This window comes from Phyllobates terribilis, unplaced genomic scaffold, assembly GCF_046119375.1.
Source record: "Phyllobates terribilis strain yellow unplaced genomic scaffold, ASM4611937v1 Scaffold_4__5_contigs__length_816908805, whole genome shotgun sequence".
Classification (NCBI taxonomy): Eukaryota; Metazoa; Chordata; class Amphibia; order Anura; family Dendrobatidae; genus Phyllobates; species Phyllobates terribilis.
The window spans coordinates 478,669,300-478,682,854 of record NW_027362764.1 but is presented as its reverse complement, the minus strand read 5'-3'; the positions used below and the strand labels follow the sequence as shown (position 1 = coordinate 478,682,854).

At 47.4% G+C, this 13,555-nt stretch overlaps 1 protein-coding gene across 1 annotated transcript in view; it reads left to right on the top strand.

Annotated features, from left to right (window-relative positions):
• Nucleotides 1-10,769, top strand: part of LYRM4 (LYR motif containing 4) — a 151,733-nt gene extending 140,964 nt beyond the window's left edge. The window contains exon 4 of the mRNA XM_073676671.1: nucleotides 10,399-10,769. Within this exon, the coding sequence (XP_073532772.1) occupies nucleotides 10,399-10,461 (63 nt within the window). The 3' untranslated portion in view covers nucleotides 10,462-10,769. The remainder of the gene's footprint in view (nucleotides 1-10,398) is intronic.
• Nucleotides 10,770-13,555: the final 2,786 nt, after the last annotated feature.

Genomic DNA, 13,555 nt, shown 5'->3' with positions numbered 1-13,555 from the left:
AGGCGCCATAACACAACCTTGTGCATGAGCCTTGTGAGACAGTGACGGGGATCTCCGAGATGTCGGCTTTGTGTGCGCTGCATGTTTGGTTAGCTGGTAATGTTTTACACATTTTAGTTTAGTGCTAATACCGTACAATCAGTCACTGCCAGCTAGCGGTGTACAGATCAATGCCAGCAGTGGTGAGGCCAGTGATGAATATCTGTATGAGCTGGAACAGGTTATATTTATAGAAGGAGTGTCACACACTAAGTATTTTCTGCCATATTGCACTCCCTGGAATACTATCTGATAACGTCTTGCCTAATCATGCTTGATCATTAATGAGAAAATGTCTATAAAAGACGATGGCAGGTATATAAAATTACTGGGGTCTGAGCAAATCCCCACAAACAGCCCAAATCTTTATAAAGCATGAAAAATAAGTATAGTTCCACACAGTACCCGCTATACATCATGGTCTGCTTTAATTCCTGTGTATACAAAATACTTTACAACATGACAGTGCCGTTTGACATTATGGCATATGGACACAATTTCAGTGAGCTCTGGTGATCTACATAGGACTGCCAGTGACCTATTGCATGCTCCGCTTAGGTCTGCCCCATAGGGAGAATCAGGACTCTCGGCATACATTAGATGGTCAGATGGTTATATATATTGTAACCTTCGTATATTACACAACTATAGAATGCTGCATAGAAGCAATGTCTGCAAGTGTGTAAAAAACTGCAAAAAAACACTCCAATCAGTAGTAAGCATCCATATATATTGCAATCCACAAAACAAGGTTTCGCCGCTGCTTCTGAGGATAGCTTGCAGGCACTACTGTGTATTCTTTTTTTGCAATCATACTATTGTCAGGATTTCTGTTGCCTTCTACAGTTTGACCAATATTGGCCGCTATTGTTCACTTTGATAATTGTGCTGTAGTTTCACTCCGTACCACCGGAGGCTGCTGTTGTGTTCTGCAATTGCCTTTTACCAAGATGGTGGGTTCTGAATCTATGGAATCAATCTTGTTTCTTGTTTGGGCCTACTTAAAATAACATGACCTCTCACTCATTGCTTGAGTATTGTGTCTAGCTATTAGCCTAGTTTCAGTCTCCAGCTCCTGAACATTCTTAACCAGACTGTTCTAAATTCATCTACGGATTGTTTCTTACAACTCCTTGCTAACTTCAAGCAACTACTACCGCTTGCTGTTTCTACTTGTGCTCCTTCGACCACTGGTTTCCAGCAGTATTACACCAGTACCATAACAACTATGCAACTGATGGCCGTCTTCTAGTATTTACCCTGGACTTTGTAAACTACTAAGAAGCTTATAATAAGGTTTCCTTTCTCCATTTCGTTTGCCCCTCCTTCCCCAATGCATTATTTAATCTGCTTAGTACGGATTTAGTAATACTATCTTTTTCTCTGGAAATTAAGGAAAAAATAATTGAAGAGTAATTTTATCTGGAATTGAACTAAAGGTTACATTCACATGTAGCCTTTTTGTTGTGGTTTGGCCACTATGGCGTTCTACAGCTGTGAAAAGTTACATTATATTTTTCTAGTGTACATAGCACAACACAATGTTGCGGTATTACATACGGTCTCTTCAGAAAATATTGTGTCCATAGACTGGTTATATGACAGGCCTGGACATATCTTAGCTTTCAGAGCCAACTTCTAAACATTAAGAGCCCGTAATGTTGCAATCTACAGACAATAGATAGACATTTGGTTTTGTACGATACATAACACATTTTCCCATAACTTGTATCAGATTCAAAAAGAAACCCCTTTCCATGGTCGTAGCAGCAAAGTATCCTCTCCCCCTTTCCATGGTCGTAGCAGCAAACTATCCTCTCTCCCTTTCCATGGTTGTAGCAGCAAACTATCCTCTCCCCCTTTCCATGGTCGTAGCATCTTTACTCTTGTAGTAATAGCAGCATGGTGTCTCCTGTGTTTCATGGTAATAGCAGAGGGTTCCTGATTAGGCTGTACAGTAGTAGGTGCTGTAGAACAGATACACATGTCCTCCCTATTGTTGTGGTTCCTTGCATACCTATATTCCTGTAATGGGTAGCATAGATTAGTGTTTAGCATTGTTTCTTTGCAGCACTGGGTTCAAATCCCACCAAGGACAACATCTGCAAGGAGTTTGTATGTTCTCCCCGTGTTTGCGTGGGTTTCCTCTGGGTTCTCCAGTTTACTCCAAAGACATCCTGATAGGGAATGTAGATTGTGAGCCCCAATGGGGACAGTGATGATGATGTCTGTGGAAATTGATAGTGCCATAAAAGTGAGTAAAATAAATAAATAAAGAAGTTATAAGACGTTTCTGCTGCTTATGCCCGGCTGTGTCATGGTTGCTGATTACCTTGGAAATAAACGTATGCTGCCGAATAGAGCGTCCAGATCTTTACACCGGACAGTATTACACAAGAGCACAAACTGTATATCACATGCAATGGTAAAAGAATTAAAAAGCTGTTAATAAGGACTTGCTAAATCCCATTTATGATCATTTAAAGGGCCACTAACCCCTAAATGGAAAGTTTGCTGTGTGATCCATAAAGCACTTTAGTTCATTGCTTCCGATATTGATTGTTCCAGAACAAAGTTCTGATTCTTCTGTACAGCGAGTTATTGGAGAGGAGTAGGTCTGGACTCGCCGTCCCTCTTTTGCATGCAGGGTATTATTGCATAGTGTATTTTCAGTGCCGTGTTTGTTTTTGGTAACTGAACTGTTATGAAAATGTTGAGACATTGACCTCTGGAACATGGCAGTCAGCCAGGAATGGCGCTCTGCTTAGTTTGTCAACTTAAATACAAGTATTTAGTCTGGTGAAAGAAAAAAAAAAAGCAGATCACATGCCGTCTGTGCTGTAGTGGAGATTAGATGTAGATGTGATGTTACATATATATAGATATAGATGTGACATATATATGATTTTAATATGCAGTAGATATTATTGTGGACCCATTGTCCTTCACACAGTGGAGATGTGGGATGAACTATCAATTAGTAGTATATATATTATAAAAAATACATCTTTAGCTGTATAAATCAAGGGTTTTCCCATTTTACAAGTTAAAAATGACAAAGGGTCTGGACCCTGGTTGCTCATACTTTGTAATAATTGTACTGTCCAAAGGCAGTCTAAGAAGTGATTTCTGATCTTGTAGTCGCATATATGGACATTAGATGGTGTATTGTAACGGGTCTGGGAGGTGGAACCTCTGAGCAACGATACAAAGGGGCAGTCCTTGTAAGGAAGCGGGTGGCTCCCAGGGTAGGCGGGCAGGTAGTCACGGCAAGTGACGGGGACAGTCTCTGGGTAGAAGGGCAGGAGGTCACGGCAAGTGACGGGGACAGTCTCTGGGTAGAAGGGCAGGAGGTCACGGCAAGTGATGGGGACAGTCTCTTGACAGGCGGGTGGTCACGGCAAGTGACAGCTAAGCCTCCAGATAGGCTAGCAGGCGGGTAGCAGGTGGATGCTCCCAGGTGAGCGGGCAAGAGTCTCTGGACAGGCAGGTGGTCACAGCTAGTGATGGCAGAGCCTCCAGGTAGGCTAGCAGGCAGGTAGCAGCCGGACGCTCCCAGGTGAGCGGGTAAGAGTCTCTGGACAGGCAGGTGGTCACAGCACGTGACGGCAGAGCCTCCAGGTAGGCTAGCAGGCAGGTAGCAGGCGGACGCTCCCAGGTGAGCGGGTAAGAGTCTCTGGACAGGCAGGTGGTCACAGCACGTGACGGCAGAGCCTCCAGGTAGGCTAGCAGGCAGGTAGCAGATGAGCGCTGCCAGGTGAGCGGGCAATCAGATCCATAGACAGACTGGCAGGGCTGGTAGGCAGACTGTCGGACCGCAGGAATGCAAGTAGATAGACAAGTATCAGGCAGGTATCAAGCAGGAATCTGGCAGGTAACTGGCAGGTATCTGGTAACGGGACCTGAGGGCTGAAGCAGAGTGATAGGCTATGCTACAACATTGCTCGGGCACCTCCATTTTGGAAGAGGTGCCTTATATATGGTGAGGTCCTCCGGCCATTGGCCGGGGACTCCTTAGGACAGCACGCGCGGCCCCTTTAAGAGAGGGGGAGCGCGCGCGCCCTAAGCACAGTGGCCGGGAAGCAGCGCGCGCTGCCAGCAGAGCGGGAGGAAGACGCCGGACACGGAGCGGAGAGGTGAGGGGAACAGCGTCCCTGCCTAGCAGGAGGCAGGGACGCCGACGCTACAGTCCCCCCCCCTTTAGGCCCCCCCCTTTTTAGACCAGACAGAAATTTATCAAGGTTGAGAAGGGCATGGATGTTCTCCTGGGGCTCCCATGTTCTCTCCTCAGGACCAAACCCCTTCCAATCCACTAGAAAAAAGGTCTTTCCTCTTACCATTTTGGTGGCCAGAATGTTCTCTACCTCAAACTCGTTTTCAGCGGAAACCGGAGCAGGAGGCGTACCTGTAGACTTGGAAAAAGAGTTAAGTACCACGGGTTTGAGGAGAGATACATGGAAGGAGTTAGGGATCCGCAAGTTGGCCGGGAGTTTCAATTTATAGGCCACTGGGTTGATTTGTTTGATAACTTCCAGTGGGCCGATGAACCGAGGCCCTAACTTGTAGGAAGGAATCTTGAGCCGGACATACTTGGACAAGAGCCAGACTTTGTCGCCAGGACGGAATTGTGGAGGATCCAGGCGTTTTTTGTCAGCGTGTCTTTTCATCCGCTCGGACGACTGAAGGAGTGCGGATCGGGTACTCTCCCAAATGGAGGAGAATTCGCTAACGAGAGATTCCGCAGCCGGATTGTCCACTGAGGTGGAGACGGGAAATGGGATCCGAGGATGCTGACCGAAGACTATAAAAAGCGGGGATTTGGAGGAAGATTCGCTCTCGTGATTATTGTAAGAGAACTCGGCCCATGGTAGGAGATCCACCCAGTCCGAATGGTGGGCATTAACGAAGTGCCGGAGGTAACTGGTCAGGATCTGATTGATCCGCTCCACTTGACCATTGGACTGTGGGTGGTAAGCGGAGGAGAAGTCCAGGGTGACGTCCAGCAGCTTACATGTGGCTCTCCAGAAGCGTGAGGTGAACTGAACCCCACGATCCGACACGATGTGGAGGGGCAGGCCATGGAGACGGAAGATGTGGCGATTAAAGTCTTTAGCCAGCTCGGGTGCAGACGGGAGGCCCGGCAGGGGAATGAAGTGAGCCATCTTGGAAAAGCGGTCAGCGACCACCCAAATGACCGTACAACCGGCATAGACAGGGAGATCCGTTATAAAGTCCATAGCTATATGCTGCCACGGGGCAGCAGGTACTGGAAGAGGAAGGAGACGACCGGCTGGCAGATGTCTTGGAACCTTGTTGCGGGCACAGGACACACAGGCTGAAACAAAGTCTATTACGTCCTTGTGCAGGGTAGGCCACCAGTAATGGCGGGTAATAAGCTGGAGGGTCTTTTTCTGACCGGCGTGGCCAGCTAGCTTAGACGAGTGACCCCAGTGTAGGATCTTCTTCCGATCAGGTACTGTTACGAACGTCTTACCGGGAGGGAGACGATTTAGATTCACGGGGGCCACCTGCATTACTCTGGCGGGATCAATGATGTGCTTAGGCTCCTCCTCTAGATCAGACACCAGGAAGGATCGGGACAAGGCGTCAGCTTTGATGTTTTTGTCTGCCGGGCGAAAATGAAGAACGAAATCAAAGCGGGCTAAAAACAAGGACCACCGGGCTTGGCGCGGGTTAAGTCTCTGGGCGCTCTGGAGGTAAGCCAAGTTCTTGTCGTCCGTGTAAATAATTACTGGGTGAAGAGCCCCCTCGAGCAGGTAACGCCACTCCTCCAGTGCCAGCTTAATGGCCAATAACTCTCGGTCTCCTATAGAATAATTGCGCTCAGAAGGGGAGAAGAGTTTGGAGAAGAAGCCGCAAGTTACCATTCTTCCGGAAGATGACTTTTGGGTAAGTACCGCTCCGGCTCCAGAGGAGGAAGCGTCCACCTCCAGGAAGAATTGTTTGTTGCCGTCCGGACGATGTAGCACCGGGGCGGAAGAGAGAGCCTGTTTTAAGGAAAGAAAGGCTTCCTCTGCTTCGGGCGGCCATTCTCTGGGATTAGTGCCCTTACGGGTGAGTGCAGAGATTGGGGCAGTCCGGGAAGAGAAGTGCGGTATGAAGAGGCGGTAGTAGTTGGCGAAGCCCAGGAACCACTGAATAGCCTTCAACCCCTCTGGTCGGGGCCACTTCTGGATGGCAGACCGTTTCTCAGGATCCATTCGTAGGCCGGTCTGAGAGATTATGTAGCCCAAGAACGGAAGCGAGGTCTGCTCAAAGAGGCACTTCTCATATTTAGCGTAGAGGTGGTTCTGCCTGAGCCTGAGCAGGACCTGACAAACATCCCTCCGGTGAGTGAGAAGATCCGGGGAGAAGACCAAGATGTCGTCCAGGTACACCACTACGCAGGAGTAGAGAAGGTCCCGGAAGATGTCATTGACCAACTCTTGAAAAACGGCGGGAGCGTTACAGAGACCGAAGGGCATTACCTGGTATTCATAGTGGCCGTCCCGGGTGTTGAATGCCGTCTTCCATTCATCCCCCTGATGGATACGGACCAGGTTATACGCCCCACGGAGGTCCAGCTTGGTGAAGATTCTAGCCCCCCTCAGACGGTCAAATAATTCCGGAATGAGCGGAAGGGGGTATTTATTCTTCACCGTGATCTGGTTAAGGCCTCTATAGTCTATACAGGGACGGAGTGAGCCGTCCTTCTTTTTGACGAAGAAGAAGCCTGCTCCCGCCGGGGAGGTCGATTTCTGGATAAATCCCCGGGCCAGACTCTCCTCAATATATTCAGACATGGACCGGGTCTCAGCAGCGGACAACGGGTAAATACGCCCACGGGGAGGAGTAGCGCCGGGCATCAGGTCGATTGGGCAGTCGTATGGTCTATGAGGGGGTAATGTCTCTGCCTCCTTTTTATTAGACGTCCGCATAAGACCAATAGGGAACCGGAAGACCAGGTAGATTGGCTGGGGTAGGAGAAGGACAGACAGGATGGACGGGAACTAAACAAGTCTTATGGCAGTCCTGTCCCCAGCGAAGGACTTCTCCGGTCTGCCAATCAAGCACGGGTGCATGTTTCTGAAGCCAAGGTAGGCCTAGCAAGAGGGCGTGAGAGAGTCCAGGCAGAACATGAAAGAAGATGCTCTCTGAGTGCAGCATTCCCAGGGTTATGGATTCGGTGATGAGTTGGATGGGATGTGGTAAGAGGCCCCCATCTACGGCAGCGACAGATAAGGGTACAGCTAGAGGTTTGGTGGGAATGCGGTATTTCTCTACCAGGGACTGAGAAATGAGATTTCCGGCAGCTCCAGAGTCAAGTTGGGCTAGTTCAAAATAACGGTTCTCCCCGCAGATGATAGAGACCGACAGCAACAGAGATGGAGAGGGTTTACTCTTTTCTAGGACGACCTCTCTGAGCGATCCTAGACACAGGCGTTTCCCGACCTCTCCGGGCAGGAACGGATCCGGTGCTCCTTACTGCCACAGTAGAAGCAGCTCCCCTCGGCTCGGCGTAACTCTTGACGGGTCTTGACCATCTTGGTCTGGTCGACCTGCATAGGCTCGGGTGAGTGCGCCTGGGGAGTAACGGGAGAAGTGACGGGCTTCTGGAAGGTAGGGGCTAGACGTGGAAACCTCCTCTCACGGGTGACCTCTTTGGCGCGCTCCTGGAACCGGATGTCTATCCGGGTGGCAAGAGTTATTAAGTCGTCGAGAGTGGTAGGAATGTCCCGACCGGCGAGTTCATCTTTAATACGGCCGGACAGACCCTCCCAAAAGACAGACACCAGGGCGTCGTTATCCCAGGCCAGCTCCGAAGCAAGGGTACGGAACCGTATGGCATATTGGCCCACGGTGAGATTTCCTTGACGGAGGCGTAGCAGAGATGATGCGGATGAGGTCTTCCGTCCTGGTTCGTCGAAGACTTTCCGGAAAGCCGTGAGAAAGGCTGGCAGGTTGGACACCAGGGGGTCTCCTCTCTCCCATAGAGGATTTAGCCAAGTCAGTGCCTCTCCTGTGAGATGGGACATGATGAAGGCTACTGTGGCTCGGTCGGTGGAAAACTGGTGTGCCAACAGTTTGAAGCGCAAAGTGCACTGGTTAATGAAGCCCCGTGCCTGGCTGGGATCTCCGCCAAAACGAGGAGGAGCGGAGAGGCGGGGACCGGGAAGAGATGCCATGGTGTTGATGTGTTGCGGCGGTGCCGGGGTAGTAAGTGTGCTTGTGGAGGCAGCTCCCGAAGAGGTAGACAATGTGTCCAGGCGGGAGTTAACACTACGCAGATGACTCAGGATGGACTCCTGTTGGGACCTCTGATGGGAAAGTTCATGACACAAGTCCGAGAGCGAGGGAGCTTGGGTGCCACCGGGTTCCATGGCCCGAGCAAACTGTAACGGGTCTGGGAGGTGGAACCTCTGAGCAACGATACAAAGGGGCAGTCCTTGTAAGGAAGCGGGTGGCTCCCAGGGTAGGCGGGCAGGTAGTCACGGCAAGTGACGGGGACAGTCTCTGGGTAGAAGGACAGGAGGTCACGGCAAGTGACGGGGACAGTCTCTGGGTAGAAGGGCAGGAGGTCACGGCAAGTGACATGGATAGTCTCTTGACAGGCGGGTGGTCACGGCAAGTGACGGCTAAGCCTCCAGATAGGCTAGCAGGCGGGTAGCAGGTGGACGCTCCCAGGTGAGCGGGCAAGAGTCTCTGGACAGGCAGGTGGTCACAGCTAGTGACGGCAGAGCCTCCAGGTAGGCTAGCAGGCAGGTAGCAGGCGGACGCTCCCAGGTGAGCGGGTAAGAGTCTCTGGACAGGCAGGTGGTCACAGCATGTGACGGCAGAGCCTCCAGGTAGGCTAGCAGGCAGGTAGCAAATGAGCGCTCCCAGGTGAGCGGGCAATCAGATCCATAGACAGACTGGCAGGGCTGGTAGGCAGACTGTCGGACTGCAGGAATGCAAGTAGATAGACAAGTATCAGGCAGGTATCAAGCAGGAATCTGGCAGGTAACTGGCAGGTATCTGGTAACGGGACCTGAGGGCTGAAGCAGAGTGATAGGCTATGCAACAACATTGCTCGGGCACCTCCATTTTGGAGGAGGTGCCTTATATATGGTGAGGTCCTCCGGCCATTGGCCGGGGACTCCTTAGGACGGCGCGCGCGGCCCCTTTAAGAGAGGGGGAGCGCACGCGCGCCCTAAGCACAGTGGCCGGGAAGCAGCGCGCGCTGCCAGCAGAGCGGGAGGAAGACGCCGGGCACGGAGCGGAGAGGTGAGGGGAACAGCGTCCCTGCCTAGCAGGAGGCAGGGACGCCGACGCTACATGTATGAACATTAGTCATAAGATAGTGTATATTACAGGGAAACGTTCCTCCTTACACCTCTTGTCAGTCCCTCACCTAGCCATATCAGATCTCTTGTTTTGCACTGATGAGGAGAAAAAGCCCAGAAGCACGTGTCTGCAAATGGTGTGTCTGATTAGGCTTCTTATCCTAACCCTAAGTGGCAAGGCTTGTTAAAGAGTCGATATTGACTTTTAGGATTGCTACCCCAAATATGTGGGAATTGGAGTTCAAGTCCTCTTCCTCTGTGAAGAGTCTATTTGCATAAGATGGTGTGATATATTATTACAATATTACAAAGTGTGAATCCTTAAGGTGTTTAATTTATTAACCCACATTTAGAATATGTGAATTTGCCTTTCTATTGGCAGGTAAGGATTATTTTCATACTGCTAACAGCATGAGAGAGCTTTCATTTTTCAATCCTAGATTAAAGTTGTGCTGTGATTGGATGTGATATACAGTTTTTCTTTAAGACACTGATTAATCTCCGCTATTGTGCCTCATATATTAACTGTCCAACAGAGAAAACTTGGTCACTCTTCATTTTAGAATAAAGCATGGTCTCTAGTTGCGATGGGCCAAGTCGAAGAATAAATTAGCAGCTTCTTTTTTTATTGATACATATTAGGGCAAATAGAGGGGTCAGGAAAATGTACAGACATTGAGTGGCCTACAGACATTTTGCATCAGTCCTATGATTATTTTTGATCCTATGAGTCAGGGCCCTGAGAACAAGTTGGGACTAACACAAAATGGCCTTGGGCCACTTGCTAAGTTTAATTTGTCCCTGTCCCTTTTTTGTGCTTTGATATATAGCACTAAAAGATACTACTTCTTAAGACTGAGCTTCGGGGACTTCAATCTTTCTACTTGGATAATATATATGGAAGACTGAGTACAGCCAGTATTGCAGCAACCATAGTTACCATTGTTTTATCTCTTTGATCCTAGAAGCACGTGTTGGTTGCGTTCTCTATTTTTGACGTATGATGTGATAACATTGTTTCTCTTTTAATTTGCAGGTCACAATTGGTCAATTGTACACCACTAACAAGTTGATCATCGAGTCACCAGGGAACCAGTAATATCGCCATCACCTACAGGATGACTGACACTTCTGTCCACTTCTCTAACTCTCTTGCATTGCATTTCCAGATTGATACAAATTCATTTTCCATTCTTAACTAGGCTAAAAACTATGTAACTCGTATATATTAATGTATTTATTAAAAGGTTCAAGGCTTCAGCAGGAATATAGAAAGGACATGTTTTAACTCTTTTTTACTATAAGAGAATAAATCAGTCCTATCAGATGAAATCCATTTATTTAACTGTATGATTGAACAGGAAATATAGCTCTCTGTGATTGTCTCTTTGAAGAATGAAAATAAACTTACAATTAGCAAATATTTTGTTGCAGTCTTAGTTTGCTCATGCAGTGTTATGTCATATTACATCAGGGCCATTTCCCAATTGGCTAATACAGTTGAAAAAAAGGAACAGGTTCATCGAGTTCAACCTATAGTTTAACATGTTGGTCCATAGGAACACAAAAAGCTCACGAGGCCGACACTAATTGCCCCATATTAGGGGAAAAAATTCCTTCCCCTTTCCAAAATAATGCAATCTGGCTAGTTCCCTGGATCAGTATCCCATTGCAGAAATCTAACTCTTATAACACTTATTATTATTAAATATAGACATTCATGCCACCCATTCTTTTAAAGGGCCACAGCAGCCATGGGTTCTTCTAAGCAGCTGTCTAGCACTCTGAAAATGGAAATGGTGGAAGCCCACAAAGCCGGAGAAGGCTGTAAGCAGAGACACCTGCACAAATATGGCCTGAATGGAAGAGTCATCAGAAGAAAACCTCTTCTGTGTCTTCACCATAAAATTCAGTGTCAGAAGAATGCAATGTCAGAAGAATGCATCTAATCAAGCCTGATGCATTTTGGAAACAAGTCTTGTGGACCGATGAGGATAAAATAGGAACTTTTGATCATTGTGGCCAAAAGAGATGTGTGGAGAAAAAAGGGCACAGAATTTCAGGAAAAGAACATCTCGCCAACCATTAAACATGGGGCTGGATCAATCATGCTTTGGGGCTGTGTTGCAACCAATGGCACGGGGAACATTTCATGGGTAGAGGGAAGAATGGATTCAATGAAATTTCAACAAATTCTTGATGCAAACATAACACTATCTGTAAAAAAAAGCTGAAGTTGAAAAGAGGATGGCTTCTACAAATGGATAATGATTTTAAACAAACATCAAAATCCACAATAGACTACCTCAAAAGACACAAACTGAAGGTTTTACAATGGCCCTCACAGTCCCCTGATCTGAACATCATTTGAAAATCTGTGGCTAGACCTCAAAATAGCAGTGGATGCAAGACTACCCAGGAATCTCACAGAACTGGAAGAATTGTCCAAAAAAGAATGGATGAAAATCCCTCAAACAAGAATTGAAAGACTCTTATCTGGCTACAAAAAGCATTTAAAAGCTGTAATAGTTTAAAAAGGGAGTACTACTAGGTACTAACCATGCAGGGTGCCCAAACTTTTGCATTGGCCTATTTTCCATTTTGTAATTTTAAAAATGTAAACGATGAAAATATTTATCTATATATTTTGCCTAAAATACAAAGGACATTTCTCAGCAGCACAGTGCTTCTCCTCAGCCCTGCAGGCCACTTTCTCTGCTCGCCTGTGTGCTCCTGGCTAGCCGCACATGTTAGAGCTGTGCTGGAAGCTGGCTGACACACAGTACATGCATTAATGTGTATAACAGCACTGGCTTCCAGCAGAGCTCTGCTGTGCTTTGCTTGGCTCTGCCTCCACCACAGATATTTCACACATTATCAAGCTTTTATATGCACTGCGGAGCTGATTTTGGTCAACTATGACCCATATCATGGCTGCCTTTTCCCTCAGAATCGTGAGTATGACAACATACGCCATGAAGGTGCTGTCAATATTACAGCACAGATTCTTCAGGCAGGTCTTGAGACAACCAAAGTTACCATGGAGCACTACAAAGTACAGTATCATGTGATATATTGCAGGATCTGTCAACAGATGCTGTTCTAGCTGGCCGATCTCCCTTTCTTTTCTCATACAGTCTCTTACCTGGGTTAAAGTTTTGCCTGGATATCCAAGTTAAAGTTCTATTGTGTTCACATAATCAATTGTCACATCTGGCATGTCAATTTCTAATCACAGATAATGAAACGATTTATAAGTATGTCCAACATTAGCAGCACAGAATATCAGTCGTTTTGGATAATTTCACCCCTTACCGACATATGAAGTACAGTTATGTCATATGCTGGCTCTCTGCCTTTGATGCACACTCAGGAACTGAGCCCGAATCTTTCCCAGCAGATGGTGGCTGTGATATTCAGTCATCATCTGTTTATAATAGCTGCACGTGAAGCTGAGCTCCACTCATTGCTGATAAGCTGTTAAATGCCGCTGTCAGTCTCTGACAACAGCATTTACAGGGTGTCAACAGGGGGGCACGTTATTCCATGCTCCCATCAACGCCCTGTGACGTGTTCATGGGGCGCTGATGAGTTGCCATTAAAGCTGGGGGTCTGCTGAAGACCCCCCATGCCTGTCATGACAGTACTTCTGTGAATGCCAGCTTCAGCCTGGATTTCATAGGAGACTGTGATTTTTGCTATATATAGCAGTACTGTGGTATTGCTGTACAGTGGTGGCCAAAAGTATTGGCACCCCTGCAATTCTGTCAGATAATACTCAGTTTCTTCCTGAAAATGATTGCAATCACAAATTCTTTGGTCTTATTATCTTCATTTAATTTGCTTGCAAGGAAAAAACACAAAAGAGAATGAAGCAAAAATCAAATCATTGATCATTTCACACAAAACTCCAAAAATGGGCCAGACAAAAGTATTGGCACCCTCAGCCTAATACTTGGTTGCACAACCTTTAGCCAAAATAACTGCGAACAACCGCTTCCGGTAACCATCAATGAGTTTCTTACAATGCTCTGCTGGAATTGTAGACCATTCTTCTTTGGCAAACTGCTCCAGGTCCCTGATATTTGAAGGGTGCCTTCTCCAAACTGCCATTTTGAGATCTCTCCACAGGTGTTCTATGGGATTCAGGTCTGGACTCATTGCTGGCCACCTTAGAAGTCTCCAGTGCTTTC